We start from the raw sequence: 21,061 nt of genomic DNA, 5'->3' as shown, positions 1-21,061 counted from the left end.
GCAAAAAAAAGGAGACAAAGGGTTGCTAAACACTTGGGGTAGTATGCCGGAGCAACACAACCTGAACAATCATGCTTTCATTATGACACCATCTACTCCAGGAAAAACAAACAGGCAGAACCCGCCCCCAACCCTCTCTCTACAACTAGTGCTTCAAACACCAGGAGTCTTCTTTTCTTGCCAATTATTTTTATTGACATTCCATATTTTTTAACAAATTGTCACCAGGTTAATACAAATTCAATACAAATTTAAAAGTGGATTTCCCACCCACCCCAGATGTCCCCACTATTTTCCTTCCTCCGTTGCCGCTCCCAATAAAATAACTTTACCAGCTATAAAATACATTCATCCCTTCACCTCTACACATCACCTGTTCAATTACCAATTTCTGCTATGGCTTTTATACATTGTTATAACCTGTCCTCAAAACAGTCAAGTAGAGTAAATCCTCTTCTATCTATCTTTAATAGTCGTTCATCAATTTTAAAACATTTCCTTCTGATTCCTCTTGAGTAATACTTTGCCTGAGAAAAACAGATATTGCTTCCTCCCAGACAACATACACACATTCCTCCTTAACATGGCCTTGAACATTGCTGTCTGACATGTGGCCCTAGTAATAAACAACTCAGCCTCATGGTGCAGCGTGCAGAGGGTAAAAATAAAACCCCTAGAGTTTTTTGGTATAAATGTATAATATACATTCCTCTCCCCCCCCCCCACAACACTGCCAATCTCCCAGTGTCACCCACCCTTCACATTTCGCCAAATTTAATCTTCAGTTTTACATACAACCAGCTCATTAATAAATAAACGCAATCCATATCTCTTATTTTCTGTCTGTAAGTCTCAGAAGCTGTCAAGATGGTATACACTGTGGTCCATCCTGTCCCTTTCACTGTTCTTCTTTCCAACTTTAGGCTTCAAGTGGGTGGGCTGATGTAATCTCAACAAAATCCATATCTCCTCTCCATCCTCCCCCATAAACTAATTAATCTTCCTGCAAGTCCATCCTGCTGACCCTCAGTTCCATTACATCCAACTCCACAGTTTATTCTCTTCTGAGTGCTTAACAGTCAATCCAGTTGTTACCAATCTTTTCTTCTTTACTATTTTTATTTCATAATACGAAGTTCCAAGGGGTGGTCAAAATCCCTCAAAATTGTTACTCTCCATCTTCAAATCCATTGTGAAGAGGTATCTTTAAAGTCCACTCTTCCCAAAAACTTTGCATTCCATTGCTTTACGGGAGGGTAGATAACACAGATCCTGAAAAAACCATGACTTAAAGTATTGCCTCTCCTCCTTCCACCGTTCAAGAAAAGCATAAATCAGCGCCTTTCATTTGTTACGGAAAAATCCTTCCCAATGTTTTCTCCTCCACCATAAATCAAGATCTTTTTTGGGGGGGGTGCCTCTTCACTTGCCAATTATGTCCGAATTCAAGGGTATTCCACAGCTTGCCATGGTAGCTTGCTGGGGCTGTCCTTGGACAGAGCCAATGAGCCCAGCGCCCTTGCCTTTTCATCTGGAAGATGGAGATTTCCGTCCCCACTCACACACACACGAAAAGGCATTAACAGACGTCTGTGGGTTGTGCCGTTTTGATACCCTCAAAAGGTTAGGGGAGACATGCCCCTTACCCCTCATTAATCTCCACCTGGGACCCCTCCCGGATGCTGGAGCATCCAAGAGGGCGATTTGCCGGGTTCACTGCAAAACAGGAAGTCCAAACACCAGGAGTCTTGCTTCCCATACAACCTCTTAAGCAAATACTGAATATGCAAATCTTGAATAGGAAACAAGTACCGTAATATCAGGCACAAATGATATGTTCTGCAGGAAAGCTGTAAGGGGAACGTCTGGTGTCTATTTTTATTTTAATGCAACACTGGGGAGGGAACACTCCAAATTTCATCAGATCCTGCATGCAAAGGTGGGTGAACAACCACATTTATGGGAGGGATTCTTAAACTCTTTCTTCCCATGCAATCTAAATCCTCCCACTCTCAAAGATGCTGTCAGCTGAAGGGCGGGAGGATTAATTTTTGCATGATTGCTTAAGCATTAAAATCAGCAAGAAGGTGAAATGTCCAGGGCTTTTATCCAATGCAAAAATGGTTTTACTTTTCAAAATAATATTGGCGTGTATGATTAGAACTCTTGCTAATTGAGGTTCTCATCAATCACTGAAGTTAACTCTCTGTAAGTGGGTAATTTCATAAGAAGGGGTTTTTAAAAAAAGTATCCAGGGCTTTTTTTTAACCTTAAAATATATATTTTGGATATACTTTTTATCAAAACTTTTCAATATACAATGCATTAAAAACCAAACTAATCTAAATAAAAAGGAAGAGGAAGAAAGAGGAGAAAGGAAGGAAGGAGAAAAAATATATAGAGAGCCCTCTATCAGAGGTAGATCTTAATCATTATCCCACACAGGAGCTTCCCTTTCTTATCCCAGCCTCCCACCCGGGGAAATCTTCCCTTCCCTGCCTCGCAGACAGACTCAAGTTAATTGCGGGTTTGTAAACTTTCAATAATACACACTACTGATGTTAGGTAACCTGAGCTAGGCATTAAAACTGCTGAAACTTGAACAAGACAAATTTCACAACATGGCAGGTGTAGGGATCCACTACTCAAAATTGCTCATATTGCCCTTTTGATGCATGCAAGGGAAAGATACTTGTGGTTTGATCATTCATGTTATAGAAGCTTTTGGGATGTGGCTGTGTAAGCACAGTTATGGTAAGCTATTTTCCTAAACAGCTGGAACAAATGAATCCTGGTATGGTTGGGAAGAAATGCGGCCATAAAGATGTCCATTTTACTGAAACCTTTCTTCCTTTTATAGCATAGCCTCCAACATTTCTCTAATGGAAACAGGGACATCCATACCCTCCAACATTTATCCGATGAAAACAGGAAAGCCCTAAGGAAAACAGGACATTCCAGCATCAAATCAGAAACCGGGACAGCTTCTGTAAATCCAGGACTGCCCCTGGAAAATAGGGACACTTGGAGGGTCTGTTATAGCCCCACTTTGCCTTGATCACTTACAAGTGGTTTATTTAATGGCAGGAAGAATTGGACAAATTCATCACAATGGGTAAGAAAAGCAGGATTTGCGACAGCACTCTTTATAGGCCACGAGTCAGGGGAGATCTAGGAATGCCAAATTTGAAATTGCACTACGAGGCTCTTTAGCTAAAACATTTAATTCAAACTATAATGATATACCATGGGTACAAATCAAAACACTGCCCCCAGCTTCTGCTGTTCAGGCACTGCCATTATCATACCTTTGCTGGCCAGCCATTCATAAGGTGAACAACCATTTCTCAAAATGAACCTACTGATATGGAAGAGAAGAAGCACTATCGATAATTCCCATTTTGGACCATCCAAAATTCTGCTCAACAGTAAGTATAAACATTTTGAACGCTGCAGTATCAAAGGGATTTGCAATATCGAAGATTTCATCCACAGGGGGCAGCCTGTGACTGCATAGCATATAAAGGGGTAAACTGAAGGATGCAAACCTAAATTGTTTCAAATAACACAGGCAATGATGTGCATGAGCTGAAGAGAGGAGGGGATCTGTTCCCTAATGGTTTACAAACGCTACTGTGCTACTACTTCACTCCCAACACAAGGATTTCACTTATGCTATTTGCATGAATTTAACAGAGTAGACCATGGGTACATCGGAGGGTATTAGGAAAGTGTGGGGAAACAATCTTAGGAACAGTGGGGAAAAGTTTGGTCAAACCCTCCTCTATATACCATTTCTGTGAGAGTACAGAAAGCTATCCTAAAATTAATATTGTGTTGACACTGGACTCCTGTAAACTCTCATATCTAGCAAAGAATGTTCCTCCTCTCTTTTGGCAAAGATGTGGCGAAAGAAGATCACTGTGGTAGAGCGCTCCTCTAGCTCAAATGTTTCAGAAGGAGGTATTCTCAGAGATCAATAGCTTTACCGATCAGCCATTCCACTTAGATATTAGCTCTTTTCAAACAAAGATTTGCTTGCATTGTTACTGGCTGCAGCTCATTTACATAGCAGAAAGGAGAAACGACTCCCACAAAATGTGGACAGTACGATCAAATTTGGAACATTGCCTTGTCCAAACATCTGACCCAAAACAGGAGAGTTGGCCTAGATAGGGGAAAATGAGATCCATTTGATGCAATATGATTCTCATTTATCAGCTATGTTAATACTCATGGAGACACTTCTTGTCCTCCAGCGGCCCACACAACTATGTGGTGTTGTCACAAACAAAGATTGCCATGAAGATTGTAGGACTCAAATGATTTCTTGCTGTGTTTACACTCAGCAGACCTACATTGTTTGTTGATGGTTGCGTTGCGTTCGAGACTTTATGTACTACTATGAAAATCAGTAACACTTTATATATATAAAAAAGAACAGGGAGATGCACCACTGCAAAAGGAAGGCTCTTGTTAAAATATGCAAAGTAGCAGGTAACTTATGCAAAGCAAAATCTTTCTATTGAATTATGGTATGTGGTTGGAGACTTGACTGGCTTCCGGTTTTCTTCTTGGCTGAGGATTTTAACAGTAGCTTTAATATTTTATAGTAACAGCATCACTTGCGACCAGTGTTATCCTAAGCCAACATACTCACCATGCATCTCTGAGATCATCAGAGGAAAATTTAGTGAGGCCAAAAACCCAAGGGTTGGGGGAGGAGGGAGAAGAGATACAACACAATACATTTTTGTAGCTGTATGCCATCAATAATATAGTACGGCTGGATAAGTAGGCCAGAAACACGCAGTTGAACAAACATGTTTCTTAAAAAATAAAATTTCATGAACCCCTCTCCAGCTGTTCCCAGCTGCCTAATTATTCTGGCCACCTGTTCAATCAAGGTCAGTTCAATTCAATTCTTTCCTAAGAGCGTATTTCTAGGAAGGGCTTTGCAAACACTAATGGATCTTGATCATCTGGAGGAAATGAGGAAAAGTGCTCAGCAAGGAAGTACTTTGCCACGATTCAGCCATGCCTGCAAAATGCAGCATTTAAATTACAGTACAATTCTCAATTCGGAAAGCAGATTTTTAAAGAAAATAGATGGAGTAACAGGTTATCCAACGACTGCTGCTGATCTTTGGATTTTGGTCAATTTTCCCCTCCCCCAAAATTAGCTCCAGAGAGTTATAAGTCTCTCCAAAACAAGGTGGAAAATGGCATGGCAAAGAGTGAAATGGCCATCACTAATCCTCTGCTGTTTGCAGAGGTGTCCACTGGATCAAAAGCATTTCTGTGAGTGCAAGATCACCATTTGGATAATTATAGCTTCTGCCAGGGGATTAAATTGGATTGAGTCAGGGCTTTTTCCCAGCTGGAACTTGCTGGAACTCAATTCCGGCACCTCACAGGTGAGTGCCATTGCCATTCTAAGAGAATGAGGGAGGTGTTCATGGTGAGTTCCAGCACTTCTTTTTCTAGCAAAATAGCATTGGATTCAGCTAATATCATTTCAGTTTTTACACTTACCATCTAGCTTTATTTTTAATGGGCTCATTGTTCTGATTTTTGATTTTTTTAAAATCACTTGGGTGGCTTTGAATTCCCCTAACTGATAAGCAGCTAAAATGTAGTAAAGGTAAAAGTAAAGGGACCCCTGACCATTAGGTCTAGTCGTGGCCGACTCTGGGGTTTCGGTGCTCATCTTGCTTTATTGGCCGAGGGAGCCGGCGTACAGCTTCTGGGTCGTGTAGCCAGAGCAGTGCACGGAAACGCCGTTTACCTTCCCGCCGAAGTGGTACCTATTTATCTACTTGCACTTCATGCTTGTGAATTGCTAGGTTGGCAGGAGCAGGGACCGAGCAATGGGAGCTCACCCCGTCGCGGGGATTTGAACTGCCGACCTTCTGATAGGCAAGTCCTAGGCTCTGTGGCTTAACCCACAGCGCCACCCACATCCCTTAAAATGTAGTAATAGTATATAAATTAGTTAAATAAATTTAATAAAGTAGATAGGTGAGCCACAAAATGTTAGTAAAATATCTAACTCGTCAACATTATGATGGTTTGCAAATCAACCATGTTTTATATCCGCTTTTCTCTACCATTTAACCAAAAAGAATTGCCTTTTGGAAGGCATGGGGAGCAGTTGAGTAGTTTTATATAAAGACATCAGCTCTTCAAAGAAATGCAGAACAACTGTTTGGAAATCACTCTGGCTGAACAACATCTACCTCCAAGGGCACTGTATATTCCAAGTTAATTAGTCCCTGTGTCTTGCCTTCATGGGGATGAGAATGGGAGGAGAACACAACTCACCCACGAAGTAAAGATAGCCAAACGGATAATCTGATGGATTTTGCAAGTGTGCTATTTGCTTTGAGCAATTCCTCAGCAACCCTGTTGACAGGATCAGGGAGAGATTTCACTAAGCTAAGAAAAACAAAAAGGTTCTTATAGCTGGATGGATGTTCAGCCGAAACTGAACAGACTGAGACCATCAAGGATGAAACTGATGGTCCAAGTCAGCACTGCATGTTTATGGCAGGATCTGATACGCACAGGATCTGATATGCAGCTGCCTTGGGGGCAGGGAGCTTTAACGGGCATAAGGAGCAACAGCACAGAATAGGGAATTTCTGAAGCCAAGGCTAAAGTGGAGAGATCTGTTGGCCCTTTGGGTTTCTTTCTTTCTTCGGTATCGATCACTGGGGCATACTGGTAGCTGTGAAATGTTTAAGCTACTTATAAATCATCCCTGTCCTTTCTAACACTTTGATGTGTTCTTTACTCAGTGCACACTGTGGCTGCAAAGCGTGTCTCAAGTATGCTTGTGGAAAGTGTTGCCTATGAGCACGTTTATACTAGACAATCTTATTAAAGAAATATTTTGGGTGGGATTCAAAAACCACACTCCAATCAGTCTGTCTACAGAAGCTTTGCTGTTTGCCAGATGGAACAATCCACCCTTCTCCTCCCTGCATGATGATGGTATTATTATTATCTTTATGAAGGTTTTACAATGCTAGAAGCTGAATATCTGCATTCTCTTATGGAACATGTTCAGGAAGGTTGTTTTTGAAGGTGTTCTGGTCTTCAACTTGCCAACATATTGTTTCATTGGTGCCACTGACTTGCCCACACATCACTGACTTGCCCACTAGTCAGGGCACTATGCTACTCATGTGGCTTAAAATATAAAAACATGTAACAAAATATTAGAAAAGTATAGTGTGACTGCTAAAGAAATAGAAGGCAGCCAAGGCAGTTGGCATTATTAAGTAAACAGAATTTACATTTGTGTAAAAAAAAAGCCCAACATGTAGAATAAGCCACTTTAAGAGCCACACACCTATAGATCAAAAACCATTGATTCAACAACAAAAAGCAGGCTATAAATAGGAGGCCTTTAAGAAGGTAACTAATCTCTTTCCATATGTTCCCACGGAATAGGGAATGTGGCACAACTAATAATTTTTTCTGCCTGAAGCCACATGGCATCTCAGTTCATCAAGGTTGGGAGTAGGAGGATGGCAAAGGAGATAAGGCAAAAGTACTTATCTTTTAAGGAAAGCACAGGGCTCCAAGGAAGAGTCTTAGACATGCTTCGTGCTTCTCAAATAAGTCACAGAGCTATTACTGCATACAGTACCATATATAATACGTCACAGCTGCCATTTAAACTTCAAAGTATTTCCTACAGCTGAAATGAATGGTAGATTTTCTCCCACTTCCAGAAACAGCCCCCCTCCCCTGTCAAGTGATCTTCCAGAGCAATATTGTAGGAATAAAGAAAAGCCCCCACCCCACCTCCATTCAGGTGTCCAGAACTGATGCCCACTCCTGGGACAGTGCAGCAAAGAGCCCCGGATTAGACCATGCCAACTGCAGGGCTGGCTCAGGATATAGTGAGTCCTATGCCTGCCCAGCCCTGCCCCAGAAATGCCTTGTTGTGTGGGATACCAAAAGCAGCACATTCTCAGTCCTCTGAATAACAGAGAATAAACCGAAGTCATCAAGTTTTAAGTAATCTTAAAAGCTTAGTCAAATCATTATATAAAGTTTAGGAGTCGCTTTATAAAGGGACAAAACTCTAGTAGAAGGATTCATCCAGGTTTTTTTTAGAGAAACCTAAATGAAGCCTGCAAATTGCTTCCTTTGCTTTGCAGGTCCTCTCCTCCCAGGAGCACGTTTGGCATGTCGTTCATGCAAGAGAAGCAGAATAATCATCAGATAATTTGCCTCTACCACAGTGGAGAGACTAATGGGATAAGCAAGTCACTTTCCATCTTGATATGTGCTTCTAATACAGTGGGAGTTGTGAGGGAGGAATGGTGTTTTTGGGTCTGTTAATTTTCGATAAGGGCTGTAACAAAGCCACATTCTGTGCCAAGTTGGCAGAGGGAGGAGGAGAACAGGAATGAAAGCAAATAAACCTGTTCAGCCCACGAAAGAGGCTATTGCTTTCTCAGAAATGACAAACATCGTAATCAGGCAGCTTCTTCCCAAAAAAAAGGGGGGGTAGGAAAAATATAGACATGTTAAATTTTTAAAAATCTCCATAATCTTCTCTAAGACAAAATCCCAGACAATGTTAATGGCTATGCAGTGGTGACAAGCTATTATCTGCTTCACACACTCCGTGTCATAAAGAAGTGTTAGCTGAGATAAGAGGACAGAGCAGCTTCCAGAAGACACAAGAAATGTTTTTTTTGTATATTGCAAGGTAAAGGGACATCACCTGCAAGGTAAAAAAAATGTAAGGTAAGGACAACACCTGCAGGAAGCTGCTAGCAGTGTATGTCCTCACCTTTTTCATCTTCTGTGGGCACTTGTTGATAAGGAACTATATGCTACTGGACTTGCATGAATGGAATTTCTCCCCTTGTTTTACTTCCCCCTCTTCCCTGCACCTTTTACCTGGGGCCCAGTAACAAACCCTCCCCGAAAACCCAGAAACTAATTGGTAAAAGAGATGTTTCCAGACCTTAGCCCCTCACGGTTGTAAGACCCCCTTAGCAAGTAACACGTGCAATTCACTCGTCGTGTATAACACATGTTTTGAAGGATTATTCTCTAAAACTGAAAAGCGGTGTCTTCTGAGCCACAACAGTTATCGGGGAGGTGAAAGAAGGTTTCGAAAACAAGGCCACGTCGGGTACAAGTTAATTATTGAAAAGACGTTCAAGGGAGCAGTGAAACGTATGGGAGGAATGGTTCATGCTTTCTCGCCTGCTTAAACATTTAGCAGCCGTGTTTACCTCTTTAGTGCAGAGAAGAGGAAAAGCAGTCATTTCCTCCAAGTGCCCTCATTAGGATCTGGCTGTTCTGTTTAGGGTGGAACACTCCAGGGATTCATCAAGGCAATTTCCCCTACCACATAGAGCAGGGATGCCCAACAGGTTGATCGCTATCTACCGGTCGATCCCGGTCGATCATGCCCCCCCCCAACCCACCAACTTCGGCTCACTGCCCCCCACAATAAGCTCAACAATTTTGGCTCATCCTCCCCCCAAAAAAGCTCAACAACTCTGAATGGGTAGATCATTGCCGGTTTTTTTATAGTGGGAATAGATCACAGTCTCTTGGAAGTTGGACGTGGCTGCTATATAGTATTGAAAGATGAGATGGGAAAGCAAATGAAAGGGCATTTTCTTCCCTGGCACCTTGAGCTTATTGCAAAATTGGCTTTGCTGCCCATCAAATTCTATATAAAGTTTGGGGAACAGGGGCCAAGACAACATCAACTCTCCTCTTTTCATAAGTACCATCAGTCTCTCGGGGGCCTACTCCGCAATCGACTTACATGTAGTATGGCTATTCCCCAGCAATTTTGCCTCCAGATCATGTCCATAGGCTGTTTTGGGCTAGAAACACTGAGCAGGAAAACTATAGACTGGACCCAGGTGCAAATTCCTGCTTAGCCACAAAGTCTTTTCAAAGCTCAGTCTAACCTCTCTCGGGGTTATTGTGGTGATGACTAAAACAGGAGTGAATGATTTGCAGGCCGCTGCTACCAAACTGGCCAACCTGTTGACAAAAGATTTGTAGCATAAGACACGATGTACGCAGGAAGGTGCATCGTGCTTATAAATATGCAAAATGCAGTATCTGGTAGAAGCCACAACACTGAAGCCACAAAACCATGAGAACAATTCTCATCCCAGGTGTTCTCAAAAGGGCATTCTAATGCTGCTTTGTTCTTTCTTTCTTTTTCTTTAAAAAGGTTGCACATTTGGAACTAACACAGGTCTCTGGATAGAAAGTTTCAATGCGACGGGGCTCCAATTTTCAGAAGCCTAACTACATGCTATGAAAAAGGAAAAATGAGTGGCAAAAAAAAAAAATTGACTCAAGACTTCCAATTTCTTTTCAAAATTATATGGTTGATTTCTTCATATTCTGTTACTCACAAATCAAAGTTTTTTTTGAATTTTAAAGTGCAATAGTGCACTTTCATTCGTTGTCTTACAGGTCACTAAGCAGGAAGCAACAACAGAGGACATGAATATTACAAAAGCCCTGAATTAGAAACTGTGTTCAACTGAAGAGACAGCTTTTCCCTACAAGGCCAAGATCACAGCAACTTAAAGGCACCTTCAGTAACCTCGGAATAATCTGAAAGGCGAGAGCTTGGCTGGAGTAGCACATTATGCTCTTGCACGTTTTATGAACCTTGGTTTTATAAATTATATATTGAATAGTTCTTTAGGTGCTTCACAACCTCATCTTATTTCTCTATCCAACTTATACGTTGGATACTGCCTAAAGAGTTGTATATTACCTGTTTTTCTATCTGATGAGATAATTTATAATAATTTTCTTAATACCTTAAATTCTAAAAATAAACTGGTTCGAAATCACCATTCCCTTACCTTCAACATTTATTGCACATATTCATATCCTCCCTTTCTGGACACAAATCCTTCTGTGGTAGCTTACAAGCTAGCAACCACTGCGTAGAATGAAATCACAGCAAACAATACTAACACATTAAAAACACATTAGTCCCCTCTCCATTGAGCAGTTGATGGTACCTCGCCCTGTTGGCGTGGAGTGGAGAAGGGAATGTCTAGTTGGAAGAGGCCCTGAGGTGGACTTCATTTGCCCTCTCCCTCCTATTTTGACCCCTAATGGTGGTACTGATGGTACAGCCCCTTCTCCACCCCCCAATGCAGCATAAGAGCACCCCAGTTCACCAGCAAAAATGACTGCTAATGGCCCAGCCACCTTTCTACTTAGCAGCAGTGTCCCAATCCTATGGTGTCTGGAAGCATGGCAGGTTCACTTAAAGCAAAATCTGCTTAAAATATTAGATCTAAGTGTTCATTCTGCCCTGATTAAACCTGCTAGCATAGAAATTTAATTCAAATTTTTGGAAAGCGATAAGAATCCAGCTGACAAATCTGAGCGCAAGGAGATCAGCTCCTGAGATTTTTAGGCAAAATAAAAGAGCTTGCTTGAAATAGACTTCAAGAAGAGAGGCATAGGGCAAATCATTTTATATATTTCCATTTTCATTTCCAGAGCTGGATTTGATCCGTTCCCCAACATATTAATAATGGGGCTACTATGGAAACTAAGCACAGGTAACAGTCTACCCAATGGTCAGCAGCCAGGAGACCTGGCAGATCAATGAAACTAGAACAAAATAATGATAGTGTAATAATAAAATGTAAGGTCTTATATATATAATAAATGTTCACAAATGTACCAACCAAGCACCTACATAGATCAGCACAGGAAGACCAACCTGAAACCATTTTGACTCCCAAGCTAACCAAATGTTTCTCTGCAAGGAGGGAGGAGGTGAAAAAACCTTCCTTGTTACAGGGATTGGGTAATCACCATTTCAAAGGAATGGGCAGACTACCAGGAAAGGCAATCAGATAAGGCATTATCAGATAACCTGGCAAACAGGAAAAACAACAACATTCAAATTTCTGTTGTAGACCACATTTTCTGTGATATAGGTATGATGTTTGTGGGGGGTGGTCTTGGGTTGCACCCCTTCTGTGATGGATGGATGGATGGAGGGGTGGTCTTGAGCTCCAGGGCAGGGAATTTAAAATGTCTATATAAGGGCAGGCACACCTTTGTTCTGGGTCCTCCTCCTCTCCTGCGTGTGAGGGGAGTACCCTGTTGCAACAGATCAATAAAGATCAGGCTTACTAGCTGCTTTGCTTCTCAATATTCTCTGGTTGGCCTCTGTTATTTTCTCCTACCAATAGGGGACCCACGTAAGGACTCTATGCGGGCTCTTGCATACCCCATAAGCGAAAAAGGGCAGATTTTGTTTACAACAATAAGCCATCTTACATCCCTACCCCACAACTGACAACATGCTCTTGGCTGGCAGAGGCTAAAAATCACAAGCCAGGAGAGCATCCTAGATGGGGGCAGCAGGAAACAAGTTGTTTAGTCTGGCTGCTTATAGCTGCTAAGAAGATACAGCTAAAACACAGATCCAGCTAAAGCAGGTAACTGACTGGCAGTCAGGGTTTAACTACCGTATTTTTCGCTCCTGACCATAACACGCACGTAGTTTTTAGAGGAGGAAAATCCGTAGGCATGCCACCCGTAGGCATTCCCTCCATAACACGCAGAGACATTTCCGCTTACTTTCTAGGAGGAAAAAAGCGAGTGTTATGGTGCAAAAAATACGGTAAATTCGGCCCATAGGTCTCTAATTTTACCACAATTGGCATAAGGGACACTAATCACCCTATTAAGTAGGTTCTGCTAAGATGAATTTGCTGCCAAGGAGTGTGGTGGAGTCTCCTTCTTTGGAGGTCTTTAAGCAAAGGCTTGACAACCATATGTCAGGAGTGCTCTGATGGTGTTTCCTGCTTGGCAGGGGGTTGGACTCGATGGCCCTTGTGGTCTCTTCCAACTCTATGATTCTATGAATCCCAGGCCACCTCAATAGCTGCAGAGCCAGCCTTGTACAATAGCTAGCACTGAGTTTGGATGCGGGGAACCAGCTAAATGACAAATCTGTTCTCCTTATATCCTGGTTCCTTTACATAGCTAGAAATTACACCTGATATTCTCAGCTGTGTTTGAAATGATTTTGCAATCCACATGCACTGCAGTTATGAAGCAATGCTATACTATGAGAAGCAAGTGGGGAGGGAGCCTATCCTTGACTGTGGGACAAAAATAAAAAATAAGCAGTGGAGCAAAACAAAGAATCCACTTTCCACAGACCCAAAAGGGAAAGGAGGGAGGCAGGAACAGTTCCTTACAAGCTTTCGCAGAACCTTCTCAGAGTGCTCGGCTTTTCCTGATTGCGTCTCTGTCGAAACCAGCGCTGAATACTGCGAACGTCCCAATCCAGTTGCTTGGAAAGCCCTTCAAGCCTCTTCTCGTCTGGATGCTACCAAACAAACATGGAAAGGATCAAGAAGTCACTCCTTTACTGACAGGATAGCATAAGGTCAATTAGTAACTACAAGCTAATGACTAACATTCCCTCAACCCGGTTGGAGAAGATTTTTTTAGCCCATAACTAAACTTTATTTGCAGACTGTTCTTCATCAGTTAGGTAGTGATCCCAGAATATCGGAAAACATACAGTTACAAAAGCATAAAGTTAAAAGCACCATTAAAATTAAAACTGGTTCTAAACGCAGCATTATAAGTGTATTTTAGAGTATAGTGTATTTTATAGTATAGTACAGTATAGTATAGTATAGTATATTTAGTATAGTATAGTATAGTGTATTTTAAAATGGGGTTTCAGAGTTTTTAGGGGGTTTTGAATGTTTTATGTAGTTTTTCAATTTCATTGTTCTGTATGGGACAATGACAATAAAGATATCTATCTATCTAAAAAAAAACATACTGCAAGCAGGAAGTGGCCACATTGGTTCACCCCACATATCTGGTGTTTAATTTATGTATTAAAGGTATGTGTGCGCGTGTGTTTTAAAGTTTGCAATAATGCTCCTAATGTAGGCATATTACTTGGGTATAAAGCCTATTAATATTTGTGGTGCGTTACAAACTAAGAGTGCTATTATAAAAAGCAGCTCTGACAAAGAGCTTCCAAGTTTTGTAAGCTCTTCATAAATATTCAACAGCTGCATGTAAAGAATGTTCTTAAGAGCTGAGCCGTATGTTCAGCAATATCACATGTTACAGTTGCACTCCTTTAGAATGTGCATGAATGGGGTGGCGGGGGTGGAGCAGGTGGAAGACCCACCTGTTTAATGTGACTCTACAAACAGGGAGGAAAAACTCCTTGGCAATGCAGGTTGCGATCTTAAATATGCCAAGGTCTGCAACTGGTGCAATAAATGATAATAAAGAGTGAATGAAGGATTCTAAGTATCCTGTCTGTTTTTCTAAGGCAGTAATTCCTGTTGCACAGCAGAAAGCTTTAACTGAGCTTCTGGAGGGACACCATACATGGGCAGTGGGCTGCACTGAAGTTAAGAATTGAATCAGAATGAGATTTGCAGGTGGAATAAAGGTACCTCTGCCCGTACGGGCCAGTCGTGTCCGACTCTAGGGTTGTGCGCCCATCTCACTTAAGAGGCCGGGGGCCAGCGCTGTCCGCAGACACTTCCGGGTCATGTGGCCAGCGTGACAAGCTGCATCTGGCGAGCCAGCGCAGCACACGGAAACGCCGTTTACCTTCCCGCTAGTAAGCGGTCCCTATTTATCTACTTGCACCCGGGGGTGCTTTTGAACTGCTAGGTTGGCAGGCGCTGGGACCGAGCAACGGGAGCGCCTCCCGCCGTGGGGATTCGAACCACCGACCTGACGATCGGCAAGTCCTAGGCACTGAAGCTTAACCCACAGCCCCACCCGCATCCCTGCAGGTCGCTAAATCTGCCAACAGGCATACAAAAAAGTATGAATGATTTCAGACCTACCTGGAAGCAAAGAATAATGAAGAACAAGAACAAACCGTCCCTTGTGGTTTTGACATTCTGTTCCACTATAGTGCATGTACCTTGTGCATGTACCTTGTTAATATATCTAATCAGAAGCTTAACACTGTTGTTCCAATCTTGCAATCTTTCTATCTGATCAGTAATTTCAGACAAGGACAAAGGTTGCAGAAAGTTCAGCATACACACACACACACATGTATATACATATACTGTATGTGTGTGTGTATATATATATATGTGTGTGTGTGTGTGTGTGCGCGCGCGCGCGCGTATAAACATACATATATACCGTGCAACCCACATCCCAATCTTGGATCTTGGAGATGAATTGCATTGGCCCCCTTAAAACATTAATCAGTTCTTTTTTACTGCCACCTTGAGCTAGGTGACTGGGTCTTGAAGCACTTTCATACAACACTCACAATGTAGCATCGCTCCAGCGCATTAAATGGTGGCCCCCAGAGCCAGACACTCCCCAGAGCACTGCTACCAAACAGTAAGCCCATCAGGAAGTCCACCAAATGGCATTTTGCCAAGGGGCCCACTCCAACCCAAGTTATTTCATATTTCATGACAAACCTATCCCTTCTCCCAAAGTAAACAATTTTTTTAGGTGCATACTGTACCTTTGTAATTGCAGTGAAGACTTTTTCAAGAATAGCATTAGGCTGAGCTTTCCGTGGTCCATTGGCCTGGACTTTTAGGCCTAAGGCACATGGCTTGGCTATAAACCTACAATGTTTAAGAAAAAAAGTAGAGGAAAAATAAGGCATTAGACACAAGTGGTCAGATAATCAAAACAGCTCGCTGCAACTCATTCACATAGCAGGAGAATGTGTTTTCCCAGTATGTCTCAACTGGCCTCCTGCCATCAAACTTATTCAGAGAGGATGAAAGCATGTTGCAGAAGCTAAATTGTAAATAATAATTATAGAGTATTACAGAGGCTGATTGTCCACTTCTGAAGCTTTACTCCACAGATTCTTGTGCTTCTAGCTGAAGATTTAGAGAAGTAAAAAAAAACCCGGGAATATTAACCTCTGATGCTGTTGCTTGTAACTAAAACAGAAAAGCTCACAATTACAGAGGAATTCCTGGATTACACTAATGAACAGAAGAGAGCAAGTCAAATGCTGGGTTTAAAGACAGAGAAAGCTTAACACCCAATAGGAATTTAAGCTCATTTTACAGAGAGGTGGCCAGAGACAAGAGCAGTTTCTCTCGCTATCAGCTCATCAAATATACAAAAAGAAAAGCATTTCCGCATTAGCAGACAATGGCAATATCCACATACCACAAGGTAGCCAAATACACACAGAGACAAAATTGTGCCAGGGCATTCCTGGGCTGCAGCAGAAATTTATCTCCCCTAATCAGGCTTCTCTTGGCTGACTGGGTATTCACTGCATCAGAACAGACTCTCTCCCTCTCCCTCTCAGTGGCAAAAGCCAAACACGGATGAATTCAACATGGATAAGCAAGGACAGTGTCTAACATAAGCTATGTTCAATTCATATCCCAAAGTAGCTAGATTAGGAAGCGACCTTCAGTTTTGCCCTGTGCCTTCAGTTGCAGAGCCTCCTACAAGTATGCCAGGCCCCTATATCAGCTCCATGATGAGCAAGCAGCTGATAAAAGGCTTCTCGCATCCAACTTTTGAGTCCTACAAGTTGGGGAAAGCTTCAGCATATCATGTTGATTCATAAGACCACTGCCATCCATGACGTGATCATGGATGGAGGACTTGACCTGGCATGTGTGACAGAGACTTGGTTGGATGAAGCAGATGGGCCTGTCCTTGCCGCTGCTTGTCCACCAGGTTTCTCTTACGCACAGCAACCCAGGTCATGTGGGCGGGGAGGGGGGGTTGCAGTGATTTTTAGGAAGTCATTAGTTTGCACCAGGCGTCCTATTGGGAAGACCCAGTTTTCTGAGTGCATGTTCTGGAAGTTGGGCAATAGGGGCAGTACAGGATTCCTTTTGGTGTACCGACCTCCCCGCTGCACCAAGGATTCCCTGCCCGAGCTGCTTCAGGTCGTGGCGGATGTTCTCCTGGAGACACCTAGTTTGGTCGTCCTAGGGGATTTTAACATCCATGCCGACACGACCTTACAAGGGGCCGCTCGGGACTTTGTGGAAAGCATGGCCTCCATGGGGCTGTCCCTGAATAAGTTTGGCCCAACCCATAGCCGCGGACATGCCTTGGACCTGGTGTTTACCTCTATGGATGTTGGTGATCTGACACTAAGTAAAAGCGAAACGAAAGAAGTGCCATGGTCAGATCACTTCCTAGTGCAACTGGACTTCTCTGCGACCCATCCCCTCTGCAGGGAGGTGGGACCAATTCGGATGGTCCGCCCCCGCCACTTAATGGATCCAAATGGTTTCCAGAAAGTGGTAGGGGATGCTTTATCCCATGTTGATGGCCTTTCAGCTGATTCCCTGGTGGCCCGCTGGAATGTGGAGTTAACCAGGGCTATTGACTGTTTGGCTCCGAAGCGCCCTCTCCGATTGCATGGAGCCCGGAGAGCCCCGTGGTTTTCCACGGATCTGAGGGCAATGAAAGAATCGTTGAGATGGCTAGAGCGCCGGTGGCGGATAACTCATTCAGAATCTGACCGGACACAGGTTAGAGCTCAACGTCGAGCCTACCAAGTGGCGATAGCGACGGCGAAGAAGAATTTCTTCACCGCCTCTATTGCATCTGCAGAAAACAGCAGCAGGAGACTTTTTCAGGTGGTTCACAATTTAGCGGAACCACCTGCAACATCGGGGCCCAGTACGGGCCACATGTTCTCCTGCAATGATTTTGCAAAGTTTTTTGCAGATAAAATCGCTCAGATTCGGGAAGAAGTAGACTCCACCGTGGGAGCAGGACCGGGGCGGGAGAGTGCTAGAGTTCTGTCTAGTCAAGTTGAGTGGGATCAATTCCAATCTGTTACCTCCGAGGATGTGGACAGGCTGCTTGGACGAGTGAAACCAACCACCTGTCTCCTGGATCCTTGCCCATCCTGGCTTATAAAAGCTAGCCGGGAAGGGCTGGGCGATGGGCTTCGTGGGGTGGTGAATGCTTCCCTCCGTGAGGGAGCCTTCCCAGACCCGCTGAAAGAGGCGGTTATCAAACCGCTTCTTAAAAAAACATCTTTAGATGCGGTCACGATGGCCAACTATCGCCCAGTCTCAAATCTTCCATTCCTGGGCAAGGTGATTGAGCGAGCGGTTGCCGAACAACTCCAGGCACGCCTGGAAGAAGCGGACCATTTGGATCCCTTCCAGTCGGGATTCAGGCCTCATCATGGGACTGAAACTGCCTTGGTCGCACTGGTTGATGATCTCCGGCGGGCTAGGGACAAAGGTGAGAGCTGTTTCCTAGTTCTGCTGGATTTCTCAGCGGCCTTTGACACCATCGACCATAACATCCTTCTGGACCGTCTAGAGGGGCTGGGAGCTGGGGGCACTGTCATACAGTGGTTCCGCTCCTTCCTCCTGGGCCGTGTTCAGAAAGTGGTGGTGGTGGGGGATGAGTGTTCAGACCCCTGGGCTCTCACTTGTGGGGTGCCTCAGGGTTCTGTCCTCTCCCCCATGCTTTTCAACATTTACATGCAGCCACTGGGAGAGATCATCAGGAGGTTTGGGCTGGGTGTTCATCAGTATGCGGATGATACCCAGCTCTACCTCTCTTTTAAATCAGAACCAGTGAAGGCGGTGAAGGTCCTGCGTGAGTGTCTGGAGGCGGTTGGAAGATGGATGGCGGCTAACAGATTGAGGTTGAATCCTGACAAGACAGAAGTACTGTTTTTGGGGGACAGGAGGCGGGCAGGTGTGGAGGATTCCCTGGTCCTGAATGGGGTAACTGTGCCCCTGAAGGACCAGGTGCGCAGCCTGGGAGTCATTTTGGACTCACAGCTGTCCATGGAGGCACAGGTCAAATCTGTGTCCAGGGCAGCTGTTTACCAGCTCCATCTGGTACGTAGGCTGAGACCCTATCTGCCTGCGGACTGTCTCGCCAGAGTGGTGCATGCTCTGGTTATCTCCCGCTTGGACTACTGCAATGCGCTCTACGTGGGGCTACCTTTGAAGGTGACTCGGAAACTACAACTAATCCAGAATGCGGCAGCTAGACTGGTGACTGGGGGCGGCCGCCGGGACCATATAACACCGGTCTTGAAAGACCTACATTGGCTCCCAGTACGTTTCCGAGCACAATTCAAAGTGTTGGTGCTGACCTTTAAAGCCTTAAACGGCCTCGGTCCAGTATACCTGAAGGAGCGTCTCCACCCCCATCATTCTGCCCGGATGCTGAGGTCCAGCGCCAAGGGCCTTCTGGCGGTTCCCTCATTGCGAGAAGCAAAGCTACAGGGAACCAGGCAGAGGGCCTTCTCGGTAGTGGCGCCCGCCCTGTGGAACGCCCTTCCAGCAGATGTCAAAGCGATAAACAACTACCTGACATTCAGAAGACATCTTAAGGCAGCCCTGTTCAGGGAAGTTTTTAACGTGTGATATTTTACTGTATTTTCGGTTTTTATGTAAGCCGCCCAGAGTGGCTGGGGAGGCCCAGCCAGATGGGCGGGGTATAAATAAATAAATTATTATTATTATTATTATTATTATTATTATTATTATTATTATGTTAGCATTATTGGCTCCGGAGACTTGCCAGAGGGGTGGGGTGAAATAGCTGGCAATCCATCATACAGAAGCAGCTTAGATCCAAGGGTGGGGTGAAGTCTATCACTTATTAATTAAATAATAAAACACTGTTGAGTCGCAGCCAACAAAAATCAAATCAGATATTAGAATGGAGCTGTTGACAACACTTCTGTTTATCAGTGAAGCCTGGAGGCCTCCAGTGAATGTAACGAGACTGCCGACTGGGGAGGAGGAGGCAGTTATACGGCAGCACTGGTTCCCATGATCACAACACTTTAGTCATGTTTACATCTGAGCCAGAGCTTTCTTGCACCATTGCAACTTTGGCATGCAGTGCAAAATGGCAATTAGCTGTAATTACTTATTTTATATCTCCACCCTGCACTTTGTATTTATAATCGGTGCTTTTGCTGTGTTGCACAGGGCTGGAATTTTATCCTGGTTGATTAGCAGATCCACTGCTGGAAGGTGGAGATATATATTTCTGGGCGATGATGGAGAGGTGACATTCCCAGATTTTCCTTTTCTGTGCAATCTGAAATCAAACTGCATGGGCAGAGGGACAGATATTTGGAGGTGCTGGTGATCAGGCTAACTGGGATTTTCAGGCACTGTCAGTTTTGCAGGGAGCGTCTCCATCACATCATATGTTAGGTGTTAGGTAGGAGGGCATGCACTGAGGTAAATGGCCTTGTGGGCCAAATGCTGGACCTAATTAAACACACAGTCCAGAGGTCTCCCCCCCCTTCACTGTCTTTGTTTCCTGTCTATATTTAGCACCAAGCTCACAGGGGCTGTCACCATAGGCTGTACTCCACAGGGGAGGCTTTAATGTAAATACAGTGGTACCTCGGGTTAAGTACTTAATTCGTTCCGGAGGTCCGTACTTAACCTGAAACTGTTCTTCACCTGAAGCACCACTTTAGCTAATGGGGCCTCCTGCTGCTGCCATGCCGCCGGAGCACAATTTCTGTTCTCATCTTGAAGCAAAGTTCTTAACCTGAAGCACTATTTCTGGGTTAGCGGAGTCTGTAACCTAAAGCGTATGTAACCCAAGGTACCACTGTAGTGTATCAGTCCCAGAAGATCTCATCTGTAGTCCTAATGCCTAACACAACACATACATAGACTTCTCCACAAACACCTATGGAAATGAAGCTCCTTCCCAAAGATAGGTAGGTAGGTAGGTAGATAGATAGATAGATAGATAGATAGAGGAATGCAAGTGCATCTTCCCTGCATTAGCAAGCTAAATTCCATGCTGGCCACATCTAAACATCAGCTAGAACCGAATGCCACTTTTTGTCACATGGCTCTCACGACTATGTGCAGTGGGTCAGACTCCTCCATTGCAACGAGTGACACAATTCACTCAGGTGTGGGTGGGTGTACAACAACAACAACAACAACAACAACAACAACAACAAAAACAACAACAACAACAACAACAACAATTTATTATTTATACCCCGCCCATCTGGCTGAGTCTCCCCAGCCACTCT

The 21,061-nt window shown here is 43.9% G+C and overlaps 1 protein-coding gene and 1 long non-coding RNA gene across 3 annotated transcripts in view; one reads left to right on the top strand and one right to left on the bottom strand.

The window, feature by feature from the left end:
* Positions 1-21,061, bottom strand: part of CERS6 (ceramide synthase 6) — an 87,582-nt gene that overhangs the window by 44,589 nt on the left and 21,932 nt on the right. For both annotated transcript variants that reach the window (XM_083496958.1, XM_083496957.1), the window contains exons 2-3: positions 15,536-15,641; positions 13,254-13,384 (exon numbers count right to left, since the gene is read on the bottom strand). In XM_083496958.1, the coding sequence (XP_083353084.1) occupies positions 13,254-13,384; positions 15,536-15,641 (237 nt within the window). The remainder of the gene's footprint in view (positions 1-13,253; positions 13,385-15,535; positions 15,642-21,061) is intronic.
* Positions 8,675-10,711, top strand: LOC310697692. Its single transcript, XR_014521147.1, has 2 exons — positions 8,675-8,753; positions 10,480-10,711. It is a non-coding gene; the product is annotated as an uncharacterized lncRNA (long non-coding RNA).

The sequence above is a fragment of the Podarcis liolepis genome, assembly GCF_965112155.1.
Source record: "Podarcis liolepis genome assembly, chromosome: 1".
NCBI classification, from domain to species: domain Eukaryota; kingdom Metazoa; phylum Chordata; class Lepidosauria; order Squamata; family Lacertidae; genus Podarcis; species Podarcis liolepis.
This window is presented reverse-complemented; position numbering and strand designations above follow the sequence as displayed.